This window comes from Rhinopithecus roxellana, chromosome 12 (assembly GCF_007565055.1).
Source record: "Rhinopithecus roxellana isolate Shanxi Qingling chromosome 12, ASM756505v1, whole genome shotgun sequence".
NCBI lineage: Eukaryota > Metazoa > Chordata > Mammalia > Primates > Cercopithecidae > Rhinopithecus > Rhinopithecus roxellana.
In genome coordinates, this window is record NC_044560.1 from 108,615,235 (window position 1) to 108,628,388 (window position 13,154).

Here is a 13,154-nt window from a genome sequence, read left to right on the forward strand (position 1 = left end):
AGGCGTGTGCCACCATGTCTGGCTAATTTTCTTTACCTTTTGTAGAGAGACAAGGTCTTGCTATGTTGCCAAGACTGGTACTTAACTTCTGGCTTCAAGCTATGCTCCTGCCTCAGCCTCCTGAGTAGCTGGGATTACAGGTGCATGCCCCCATGCCTGGCCACCACGGCCAATTTCAAGCTACCAATATGAGATCATTGAACATGCAGTTGGAAAGAAATGCACAGTATTACATTGTTCTATAGTAAGTCTATTACACAGACATAATAAATGTAAATAGACCAGGCAAGTTGGTTCACACCTGTAATCCCAGCACTTTGGGAGGCTGAGGTAGGAGGATCACTGAGCTCAGGAGTTCAAGGCCAGCCTGGGTAACATAGTGAGACCCCATCTCTTCCAAAAAAATACAAAATTAGGCCGGGCGCGGTGGCTCAAGCCTGTAATCCCAGCACTTTGGGAGGCCGAGAGGGGCGGATCACGAGGTCAGGAGATCGAGACCATCCTGGCTAACATGGTGAAACCCCGTCTCTACTAAAAATACAAAAAATTAGCTGGGCGAGGTGGCAGGCGCTGGGTGGCAGTCCCAGCTACTCGGGAGGCTGAGGCAGGAGAATGGCGTAAACCCGGGAGGCGGAGCTTGCAGTGAGCCGAGCCACTGCACTCCAGCTTGGGCGACAGAGTGAGACTCCGTCTCAAAAAAAAAAAAAAAAAAAAACAAAATTAGCTGAGTGCAGTGGCGGGCATCTGTAGTCCCAGCTATTCAGGAAGCCAAGGCAGGAGAATCACTTGATCCCAGGAGGCGGAGGTTGCAGTGAGCGTATACATTGGCACACAAATTAGCAGATACTACCCTGCAGTGTGTTTTTTTCTCCAGAGAACTGGCTGGTAAGTGTTTACCATAGTAAGAAGGCTTACTATAGAACAATGTAGTACTGTGCACTTCTTTCCACTTCCATGTTCAATGATCTCATATTGGTAGCTTGAAATTGGCCGTGGTGGCCAAGCATGGGGGCGTGCACCTGTAATGGAAAGCTGAAATGGAAAACAGAGGGTTTAGGGCAGCAGTCCTGAATTCTGGAGTGCTGTCCCCCTGGGGGAGTTTTGGGAATCTGTGGGGGTTGTTTTTAGTTGTCAAAGTGGAGGTCCTAGGATGCTACCAAAGCGTTTAGGCGGCTGGGGTCAGCGACAGTAAAAGTTATGCAATGAAGGTTTGTCCTGCATTCTCAGGACTTTGTTTTATTTTTGAGACAGAGTCTTGCTCTGTCACCCAGGCTGGAGTGCAGTGGCACCATCTAGGCTCACTGCAACCTCTGCCTCCCAGGTTCAAGGATTCTCCTCCCTTAGCCTCCTGAGTAGCTGGGATTACAGGCATGCATGACCATGCCCAGCTAATTTTGTATTTTCAGTAGAGATGGAGTTTCACTAAAAAAAAAAACAAAAAAATGTTGGCTAGGCTGGTCTCAAACTCCTGACCTCAGGTGATCCTCCTGCCTCGGCCTCCCAAAGTGTTGGGATTACAGGCGTGAGCCACCGCGCCCAGCTCATTCCCATGACTTTGGAACATCTGTGGGACATTCATGGAGGTGGAAAGTCTGTTTCTAAGAGTCTGAGCCCCAAATCTGTTTTGTGTACTTTATGACAGCTCACCTCCCCACTCCCCCGCTCCACCCTGTTTCTTTTTTCCTTGTTACTGAATCACAGGGAAACGTCATTTGTCCTGTAGACGGGCTCACATTCTGGACTGGGCTGATTGCTGCCTCATGGTGTCGTTTCACTGGCAACTTTATCCTCCTGTTTTCTGCAAACTGGTGGTTCGAGTGAGAAGCTTGATGTGAATTTTTTTTTTTTTTAAGGGAACTCCTTTAAATTTTAAACCTTTAAACTTTTAACTGGTAGTTAACCTCCTGCTGCTTAGCAGCTGGAGCTGAAGCTGAAGCTGGAGAGTGGCTGCTGGTTTTCCTTTCCTCCTGTTAGGACTTCTGGGAGCTCTGGTGGTGCCTGCCTCTTCTCTCAGTAAAATTCCTCATCCATCTTTTTTTTTTTTGAGACAGAGTTTTGCTCTTGTTTCCCAGGCTAGAGTGCAATGGTGTGATCTCAGCTCACTGCAACCTCTGCCTCCCAAGTTCAAGCGATTCTCCTGCCTCAGCCTCCCAAGTAGCTGAGATTACAGGTGCATGCCACCACACCCTGCTAATTTTTGCATTTTTAGTAGAGACGGGGTTTCACCATGTTGGCCAGACTGGTCTCGAACTCCTGACCTCAGTTGATCCACCCGCCTCGGCTTCCCAAAGTGCTGGGATTACAGGCGTGAGTCACCACACTGGGCCCATTTCTATTTTTAAAAAATGTTTAAATAGGCAGGGTGCGGTGGCTCACGCCTGTAATCCCAGCGCTTTGGGAAGCTGAGGCAGGAGAATTGCTTGAACTTGTGAGGCAGCAGTTGCAGTGAGCTGAGATCACGCCATTGCACTCCAGCCTGGGCAACAAGAGCAAAACTCTTTCAAAAAGTAATACTAATAATTAATAAATAAATATGGGACTCTGAGGGGACTCAGAGTCAGCGAGAGCCTGGCCTAGCTGGACTCTGTCCCCCACCTCCATGCTGCCTTCCTGGAGGCCTTCCTGGCCGCCTGGAGGAGGGAAGCAGAGTGGGGACCCCTTTCTGTTCAGGGCATCCTACCACAGTTCCCCAAGGAAGACCCCCAGGTGACCCAGATGGGGGATGTGACCTTGACCTGCCTCTCTCCCCCACTCTTTTTTTTTTTTTTTTTTTTTTTGTGTGTGAGACGGAGTCTCGCTCTGTCGCCCAGGCTGAAGTGCAGTGGCCAGATCTCAGCTCACTGCAAGCTCTGCCTCCCGGGTTCACACCATTCTTCCGGCTCAGCCTCCTGAGTAGCTGGGACTACAGGCGCCTGCCACCTCACCCGGCTAGTTTTTTGTATATATATATATATTTTTTAGTACAGACAGGGTTTCACCGTGTTAGTCAGGATGGTCTCGATCTCCTGACCTCGCGATCCGCCTGTCTCGGCCTCCCAAAGTGCTGGGATTACAGGCTTGAGCCACTGTGCCCGGCCTCTCCCCCACTCTTATGGCCAGACTTGGGGTACCTTGTGCAGGTGGAGGAGCTAAGGGCAGATAACAAGATGGACTGCCTGGCAGGCACTGGGGAAGGAGGAGGAACTGCGGGCTCACCTCCCTCCCGCAGCCCAGCCACACCTGCTCTGGAAAGCCTTGTAAATCCTGGGCGGGGTTTGCCAGTCACGGATGCTGGCAGGGTTTCTTTGGCCCTGAGTAAAGAGACCCAGAGGGAGCACTGAGCTGCCTGCCAAGCCACCCTGTCTCGGATTCCTTCAAAAGGACCAGGTGAGAGAAGGTGAGGGGGCTCCTCTCCCACCCTACAACACGCATACCTGTGCACACACGCCCTGGTGGAGAGCAGGGGATTTGGGAAGTGGACCCGCCGTGCCCTCGTGGGTCTCTGATGCCCTCTGGGATGCACCCCCAACTCAGGACCTCCAGGAGAGGAGGGTCCCTCCCTCGGCAGCCAGGACCCCCTCCCCAGCCAGCCGCCCTCCTTAGCTCCCTCCCCACTTCCTTCCAGGTGGATCTGTTTCTAGAGCTCCAACCGCCACCACCTCCCTCCCGTTCTCCACCCTGGGCCACCAGGTCCTTCCTTGCCTCCCTCCCCTCAGCAGTTTCTAGGAACCACCCTGGCAGTAAAGGTGCAGATGGCTCGCACACAGCCGGTGGCGACCCGACTTTCCTGTCTCCACCGTGGGGCATGCTCCCTCAGACCCTGGGGCTCCTCAGAGGTTTCACAGAACCCAAGCAGCCAGTCTTACCTCCGAGCACTCCCCTGGCCCAGGGAGGCGGCTCCGTCCCTCCTGCACTCCCTAATCCTGCTCTGAATCACCACTTCTGTTCTGGACAGAGAATAAAGGTGCGGTTTCCAAGGGATGGCCTTCTCCCTCCCAGAGTGGAAGTGATAATGTCGGGAATCTGGGAATCCTGGGGAGGTGCGGAAAGACAGCGGGCTCTAGCGGCGGGGTGCGACTGAGCAGGACGTGCTGAGCTGTCCGGGGCAGGGGGCGGTTAGGGGTAGAGAAAGGCTTTCAGAGCTGGGGGACAGGACGGGGCCCCGGGTGAGCGGAGAGCTGGGTTATTTCACAGGAACAACTGGTGACAAACCCGGAGGGGTGTGCGGGGCCAGGCCAGAGGCTGGGATTCTGTCTTAAGGGGTATGGGGAGCCCTGCAGGTGCTCTGAGCTGGGGAGGGGCCGGGCCAGTGCTGGGTAAAGGGTACAGAGGGGAGAGGAGGAAGCCCAGCTGGAGTAGAAAGACGTGGATGGGGCTGGGCGTCGTGGCTGACGCACTCTGGGAGGCCAAGGCCAGGCGGACGGATCACCTGAGGTTGGGAGTCAACCAGCCTGCCCAGTATGATAAAACCCTGTCTCTACTTAAAAAATACAAAAATTAGCCAGGTGTGGTGGCATGCGCCTGTAATCCCAGCTATTCGGGAGGCCGAGACAGGAGAATGGCTTGAACTCGGGAGGCGGAGATTGCAGTGAGCCAAGATCACCTGCCATTGCACTCCAACCTGGGCAACAACAGCGAAACTCCGTTTCAAAAAAAAAAAAAAGACGTGGACGGGACAGAGAGAATCAAAAGAAGTGATCCAGGCTGGGCACGGTGGCTCACGCCTGTAATCCTGGCACTTTGGGAGGCTGAGACAGGCGGATCACTTGAGGTCAGGAGTTGGAGACCAGACTGACCAACATGGTGAAACCCCGTCTCTACTAAAAATACAAAAATTAGCTGGGCCTGGTGGCACATGCCTGTAATCCCAGCTACTAGGGAGACTGAGGCACGAGAATTGCTTGAACCGGGGAAGCAGAGGTTGTAGTAAGCCAAGATCGCGCCACTGCACTCTAGCCTGGGCGACAGAGTGAGACTCCATCTCACACACACACACACAAAAGGAAGTGACCTGCAGATATTAGTGACCTCATTCCTCTGAGGGAATTGGCGGCCGGGCCTCTGCTTTGAAATTGGGGCCCCTTTCTGTTCTGGCATCCTAACCACCATCTCCCAAGGGAAGAGCCCCCAGGGCGCCCGGATGGAGGAAGGGACTTTGACCTCCCTCTCTCCTCTGCCCCTATGGCCCGGCCTGAGGTGTGTGATGCCTCAGGGCAGGTAACAAGATGGACTTCCTGACCTCAGAGGACTGGGGAATACCCAAGCTCCTCTATCAGAAACCGCACAGCCCTGGATCACACTCCAGCTGTTGGCATGTCTCAAGATTTCTGAGCCTCAGTTTCCTTTGCTGTGAAATGGACATAGTATCACCTACTTGCAAGGTTGTTGGGTTTTTTGTTGTTGTTGCTTTGGGGTTTTTTAGAAACAGGAACTTGCTCTGTTGCCCAGACTGGAGTGTAGTGGCAGGATCTTGGCTTACTGCAGCCTCGACCTCCCCGATCTCAGGTGATCCTCCCCCCTTCTCAGCCTCCTGAGTAGCCGGTACTACAGATGCATGCCAGCACTCTCATCGAATTTTTGTTTTTTGTTTTTTGTAGAGACAGGGTTTCACCACGTTGTGCAGGCTGGTCTTGAACTCCTGAGCTTAAGTGATTTGCCCGCCTTGGCCTCCCAAAGGACTGGGATTACACGTGTGAGCTACCACGCCTGGACAGGGCTGTTGTTAAAACTCAGTAAAGGCTGGGCGCAGTGGCTCACACCTGTAATCCCAACACTTTGGTAGGCCAAGGCAGGTGGATCACCTGAGGTCGGGAGTTCCAGACCAGCCTGACCAACATGGAGAAACCCCGTCTCTACTAAAAATACAAAATTAGCCAGGCATGGTGGTGCATGCCTGTAATCCCAGCTACTCAGGAGGCTGAGGCAGGAGAATCGCTTGAACCCGGGGAAGGAGAGGTTGTGGTGAGCCGAGATCACACCATTGCACTCCAGCCTGGGGAACAAGAGCAAAACTCCATCTCAAAAAAAAAAAAAAAGAAAAAAAAAAACTCAGTAAGATAGACCAGGAGTCTATCAGTAAGATAGACTCAGTAAGATAGAACAGGCTCATGCCTGTAATCCCAGCACTTTGGGAGGCTGAGGAAGGACGACGGAGGACTTCTTAAGGCCAGGAGTTTGAGATCAGTGTGGGCCACACAGCAAGACCCCCCCGCCCCACCCACCATCCCTACAAAAAAAGCAACTCAAAAAATATGCCTTCAGGCAGAGTGGGAGTGGTGCTTGGTTCAAGGCTGACATAAGTGTGAGTCTGAGGCACCAATTCTGCTCTGAATACCAGGGATAGCCCATGTCATACAGCATTTCCCTTTGTGCCCACACAGCCCTAAGGGAGGTGTGGTGTTGTTGTTGTTGTTATTGTTTCTTTTTGAGATGGAGTTTCGCTCTTGTTGCCCAGGCTGGAGTGCAATGGCACAATCTCGGCTCACTGCAACCTCCACCTCCCAGGTTCAAGCGATCCTCCTTCCTCAGCCTCCCAAGTAGCTGGAATTACAACCATGAGCCACCACGCCTGGCTAATTTTTTGTATTTAGTAGAAACAGGGTTTCACCATATTAGTCAGGCTGGTCTCGAACTCCTGACCTCAGGTGATCCACCTGCCTCAGCCGCCCAAAGTGCTGGGATTACAGGCAAGAGCCACTGTACCTGACTTTTTTTTTTTTTTTTTTTTTTGAGACAGAGTCTCACTGTGTCACTCAGGCTGGAGTGCAGTGGTGCGATCTCAGCTCACTGCAACCTCCGGGGAGGTGTTGTTTTTATCCCTCCCCACAACCCGCTGTTGATGGACAGACAAGGACAATGAAACACCTGCCTTGGCCTCCCAAAGTGTTGGGATGACAGGCTTTTTACCAGAGAGGTAAAAGCCCTGGGTTAAAGTCACACAGTGCATAAGAGGTGCCTGATCACGCCGTGCAGGGCATCTCGCCAAACCTAAAAAATTCACAATCTCACAGCGCAGCTTGCTCTGTGAGGCCTCCCTACCTCTTCCTTCTCTCCCTGCAGGCTCCCTCCCTCCCTCCCTCCCTTCCTTCCTTCCTTCCTTCCTTTGGTGAGAAAAAGTAGCATCTTTTCCTCACCTATCACAAAGTTTGCAGCTGGACACCTACAGTAAAAGGTTAACAAGACACAAGCATAACACGTGTATTTAAGGCAAGTGTTACATGACATGGGAGCCTTCAGAAATGAAGGCCTAGGGCCGGGCGCGGTGGCTCAAGCCTGTAATCCCAGCACTTTGGGAGGCTGAGACGGGCGGATCACGAGGTCAGGAGATCGAGACCATCCTGGCTAACACGGTGAAACCCCGTCTCTACTAAAAAAAAAAAATACAAAAACCTAGCCGGGCGAGGTGGCGGGCACCTGTAGTCCCAGCTACTCCGGAGGCTGAGGCAGGAGAATGGCATAAACCCGGGAGGCAGAGCTTGCAGTGAGCTGAGATCCGGCCACTGCAGTCCAGCCTGGGCGGCAGAGCGAGACTCTGTCTCAAAAAAAAAAAAAAAAAAAAAAAAACACCAGAAATGAAGGACTACAAAAACAGGGAAATCTGGGTGGGTTTTTTGTCTTGTTTTGTTTTGTTTTGTTTTTAGATGGAGTTTCACTCTGTCGCCCAGGCTGGAGTGCAGTGGCGTGATCTTGGCTCACTGACTGCAATCTCTGCCTTCCATGATCAAGCGATTCTCCCGCCTCAACCTCCCCAGTAGCTGGGATTACAGGTGTGCGCCACCACGCCCAGCTAATTTCTCTATTTTTAGTAGAGACAGGGTTTCGCTATGTTGACCAGACTGGTCTCAAACTGCTAACCTCAGGCGATCCACCCACGTCGGCTTCCGAAAGTTCTGGGATTACAGGCGTGAGTCACTGTGCCCGGCTACCCTCCTGTTCTATGATCTATGATTTAAATGCTAAATTTGACCACTATCAATACACCCAATATGAAAAGTGGGAAACCCGGGTTCTTCACCCAGAGCCTATAATGAACAGCGTTCTTTGCTTTGTGGGTGACATTAGCAAACACTTAACTGCCTGTGTATATGTGCCAGACACTGTTTTAATACTCAGAGAGGTGATGTCACTTGCCCAAAATCACACAGCTCATGAGTGTGGGAGTCTGAAATTGGCCAGAGCTTGTGCACCTAGCCACTGGTGGTGATGTGTCTTTGAGTCATCAAGTCCAGCATTCTGTGTTGGACTTAGTGAAAGGATATTCTTTTGTAGTGATGAGGAAGGAGCTTTATCTAGAATTTGTGTGGTCGGCCGCAGTGGCTCACGCCTGTAATTCCAGCACTTTGGGAGACTGAGGCGAGTGGATCACTTGAGATCAGGAGTTCGAGACCAGCCTGACCAACATGGTGAAACCCCGTCTCGACTAAAAATACAAAAATTAGCGGGGTGTGGCAGTGCGCACCTGTAATCCCAGCTATTCAGGAGGCTGAGGCAAAAGAATCACTTGAACCCAGGAGGCGGAGGTTGCAGTGAGCCGAGATGGTATCACTGCACTCCAGCCTGGGTGACAGAGTGAGACTCCACCAAAAAAAAAAAAAAAGAAAAAGAAAGAAAGAGATAAGAGAAGTGAACGGGTTCGAAGACCATAATCATACGTATCACACAAGACTGGAAGTGGCCCAGCTCCAGGGTCAGTTAATTTGGCAGTTCCACAAAGTCATCAGTCACCTGAGCTCCATCCATCTTCCTATGCTGTGCTACCATTTCTTAGCTGGATCATCTCATGGTCCCAAAAGGACTGCTACACATCCAGCCTTCACATACAGATAATTCCTTTCAGAAACAGCAGAAAGAGGCTCGTTCTTATCTTGGTCCCTTTTGAAGAATGAATGAAACTTTCCTAAGCCTTCCAGCAACTTCTCCAACTCCGATTGGCAGGAATCATCACATACCCACGTGGCCCAATAGGAGGCAAAAGAAATGAGACTTCTGGGATTAGTTTAACCTCAGATTCTGCAGCTGGGAAGTTGATCAGCTGCCTTTGAAGAACATGCAGCTTGCAGAAAATTACGTGTTACCAAGGAGAAAAAGGGAAATGGCTTTAGGGTAGATAACAGGGATGCCCTGAGGAGTTGTGTAGGTTGTTCACTGCACAAAGGCCCCTGGTCAAGAAGGCAAGTGGGGTTTAAACAGACCCACAGTCTACTCATCCAACCAGGTATCCTTGGCATTGTGTCCACCCAGACATCCAGAGAGCCCTCCCCTCCCCTCCCCTCCCTTCCCCTCTCCTCTCCTCTCTTCTCCCTTTCTTTTCTTTTTGAGATGGAGTCTTGCTCTGTCCCCCAGTCTGGAGTGCAGTGGCATGATCTTGGCTCACTGCAACCTCCGCTTCCCGGGTTCAAGCGATTCTCCTGCCTCAGGCTCCTCAGTAGCTGGGATTACTGGCGTCTGCCACCATGCCCAGCTAATTTTTGTATTTTTAGTAGAGACGGGGCCCTATCATGTTGGCCACGTTGGTCTCCAGCTCCTGACCTCAGGTGATCTGCCCACCTTGGCCTCCCAAAGTGCTGGGATTACAGGTGTGAGCCACCGCGCCCAGCCACAACTCATCTTTTAGAGCCAGCCTACACTTGTCATACACTATGTCATGGCCAATGAATGGAAAATCCACAGTGGAGCTGGGTGTTCCTCTCAAGTTCAACTGACTGTGGCCAAGAGGGCAGGCAGGCCAGGTGGACAATTTCCCTCCAAAGTGGATACAGGCAGGACATGCAAAGATGAATATATCTGGCACTGGAGTCTGGCAAGTAGGAAAATAAAAACAAAAGATGAATATCTCGGGCTGGGCGCGGTGGCTCACGCCTGTAATCCCAGCACTTTGGGAGGCTGAGGCAGGTGGATCACGAGGTCAGGAGTTCGAGACTAGCCTGATGAACATGGTGAAACCCTGTCTCTACTAAAAATACAAAAGTTAGCCAGGCGTGGTGGCACACACCTGTAATCCCAGCTACTCAGGAAGCTGAGGCAGGAGAATAGCTTGAACCTAGGAGACAGAGGTTGCAGTGAGCAGAGATCGTGCATTGCACTCCAGCCTGGGTGACAGAGTGAGACTCCATTTCAGAAAAAAAAGAAAAAAATGAACATCTCTACAAACTGGATCACCAGTAAATAATAGCTACATATACTTATACTCACAATATGTAGACATCCACATATGTACACTCAGTCAATAAACACCCACATTTAAACATTTAAACATACAGTGTGGAGCAGGTGCAGTGGCTCACGCCTATAATCCCAGCACTTTGGGAGGCCAAGGTGGGAAGATCACTCGGGCCCAGGAGTTTGAGACCAGCCTGACCAACATACTGAGACCAGCCTGACCAACATACTGAGATCTTATCTCTACAAAAGAAAATTTGTTTTTAGTTAGCTGGGTGTGGTGAAGTGCACCTGTAGTCCCAAGTACTCAGGAGGCTAAGGCAAGAGGATTGCTTGAGCCTATGAGGTCAAGACTACAGTGAGCCACATTCTCACCACTGCACTCCAGCCCAGGTGACAGAGCAAGTTCCTGTCTAAAAAAAAAATGATAAATGAATAAATAAAACCAAACAAAAATGCATACAAGGTATAGATACACAAAGTATATATACATACTCCTATATATACACATTCACATATACTCACATGCTGTATTCACAGCCACCTAGATGACATATATACACATACACATATACCCTTATATGTACGCAATGTATCTACACCCATACACTACCATGTACACGTCCATTTGTACACAGCTGTATATGTACACACACAATTTTGCACATACCTGTATATGTATACAATGTATAGATCCCCAGATCCACATTACACACAATGTGTACACATCCATCTGTGTATACACACCCACCAGTGAACACAATGTAGACACATCTGTATAAACACACTTGAGAGGCCGGGCGCGGTGGCTCAAGCCTGTAATCCCAGCACTTTGGGAGGCCGAGACGGGCGGATCACAAGGTCAGGAGATCGAGACCATCCTGGCTAACATGGTGAAACCCCATCTCTACTAAAAAATACAAAAAAACTAGCCGGGCGAGGTGGCGGGCGCCTGTAGTCCCAGCTACTCGGAGGCTGAGGCAGGAGAACGGCATAAACCCGGGAGGCGGAGGTTGCAGTGAGCTGAGAACCGGCCACTGCACTCCAGCCCGGGCGACAGAGTGAGACTCCGTCTCAAAAAAAAAAAAAAAAAAAAAAAAAAAAAAAAAAACACACTTGAGATACATGCCTATGCACATAGGCAAGTATGTGCCAAGTATTTACACACCCGAAATTAAAGCACATTCACATGCACACATGCAATGCCTGCGCACGACCGCATGGCCACATTCACTAGCGCCCCGGGCCTCCATCTCTCAGCTAACGTGTCCTGTTTTCCTCCCCTGACAGCCATGCTGGTCATTCAGATGCCTTTCTCCTTTTCCACGGCCCACTTCATCCTCTTTGTCTTTACGGTTTCCACTATATTTCACATTCAGCAGCGGCTAGCGAAGATTCAAGCCGTGTGGGAGTTACCGGTGCAGATACCAGGACTGGCCTCAACATCAAAGGCACCGCAACCCAGTCAGCTCAGGGGGATGTGGACGATCAATGCTATAGGCCGCCTGGGGAACCAGATGGGTGAATACGCCACGCTGTACGCCCTGGCCAAGATGAACAGGCGGCCCGCCTTCATCCCGGCCCAGATGCACAACACCCTGGCCCCCATCTTCAAAATCACCCTTCCGGTGCTGCACAGTGCCACGGCCAGCAGGATCCCCTGGCAGAACTACCACCTGAACGACTGGATGGAGGAGAAGTACCGCCACATCCCAGGGGAGTATGTCCGCCTCACGGGCTACCCCTGCTCCTGGACCTTCTACCACCACCTCCGCCACGAGATCCTCCAGGAGTTCACCCTGCACAACCACGTGCGCGAGGAGGCCCAGAAGTTCCTGCGGGGCCTGCAGGTGAACGGGAGCCAGCCGAGTACCTTTGTAGGGGTCCATGTTCGCCGAGGGGACTATGTCCATGTCATGCCAAAAGTGTGGAAGGGGGTGGTGGCCGACCGAAAATACCTACAGCAGGCCCTGGACATGTTCCGAGCTCGCTACAGCTCCCCTATCTTTGTGGTCACCAGTAATGGCATGGCCTGGTGTCGGGAGAACATTGACACCTCCCATGGTGATGTGGTGTTTGCTGGCGATGGCATTGAGGGCTCACCTGCCAAAGATTTTGCACTACTCACACAGTGTAACCACACCATCATGACCATCGGGACGTTCGGGATCTGGGCCGCCTACCTCGCGGGCGGAGATACCATCTACCTGGCCAATTACACCCTCCCCAACTCCCCTTTCCTCAAAGTCTTTAAACCAGAGGCAGCCTTCCTGCCAGAGTGGACGGGGATCACCGCAGACCTGTCCCCCTTACTCAAGCACTAATGCTGGCCAGTCCTTCGATACCCTTTCTCCTTCTCTGGCTCCCTCAAGGTGAGTGCCAGGGCATGAGAAGTACATGGTTCCATGAGGAGGACCCTTCTCTCTTCTGTGAAGATGCTTTGGGCTGCAAGTAACAGAAATCTCAATGAACAGTGGCCTGGCGTGGTGGCTCACACCTGTAATCCCAGCACTTTGGGAGGCTGAGGCGGGTGGATCACTTGAGGTCAGGAGTTCAAGACCAACCTGGCCAACCTGGTGAAACCCTGTCTCAACTAAAAATACAAAAATTAGCCAGACGTGGTGGTGCACACCTGTAATCCCAGCTACTCGGGAGGCTGAGGCAAGAGAATCACCTGAACCCAGGAGGTGGAAGTTGCAGTGAGCCGAGATGGTACCACTGCACTCCAGCCTGGGTGACAGAGCAAGATTCTATCAAAAAAAAAAAAAAAAAAAAGAAAGAAAGAAAAAAGAAAGGAAAGGAGAAAGGAAAGGAAGGAAAAGAGAAAAGAAAAAGAAATGAACGGGTTCAAAGAACATAATCATATGTATCACACAAGACCGGAAGTGGCCCAGCTCCAGGGTCAGTTAATTTGGCAGCTCATCATTACACAGTCATCAAAGGAATAATTTGTATTTAATCACCAGTGTGAACACAGTCATAGAGTGGAGTATTTCCAGCTACCAGGGAGGCTGAGG

The 13,154-nt window shown here is 51.3% G+C and overlaps 2 protein-coding genes across 3 annotated transcripts in view; one reads left to right on the top strand and one right to left on the bottom strand.

Moving 5' to 3' along the window:
* NTN5 (netrin 5) overlaps positions 1-3,943 on the bottom strand; it is a 36,209-nt gene extending 32,266 nt beyond the window's left edge. Inside the window, exon 1 of the mRNA XM_030913500.1 lies at positions 3,846-3,943. The gene's annotated coding sequence lies outside the window, so the exon portion shown is untranslated. The remainder of the gene's footprint in view (positions 1-3,845) is intronic.
* Positions 3,260-12,640, top strand: LOC104666555 (galactoside 2-alpha-L-fucosyltransferase 2). 2 transcript variants are annotated; one of them, XM_010368643.2, is made up of 2 exons: positions 3,260-3,366; positions 11,428-12,640. In XM_010368643.2, exon 2 carries the CDS (start codon positions 11,430-11,432, stop codon positions 12,459-12,461), a length of 1,032 nt encoding a protein of 343 aa, XP_010366945.1. In that variant the 5' UTR covers positions 3,260-3,366; positions 11,428-11,429; the 3' UTR covers positions 12,462-12,640. The 2 variants fall into 2 exon arrangements, with proteins under 2 accessions (XP_010366945.1, XP_010366946.1); XM_010368644.2 differs by having other exon boundaries at positions 3,264-3,376.
* The last annotated feature ends 514 nt before the right edge of the window (positions 12,641-13,154 follow it).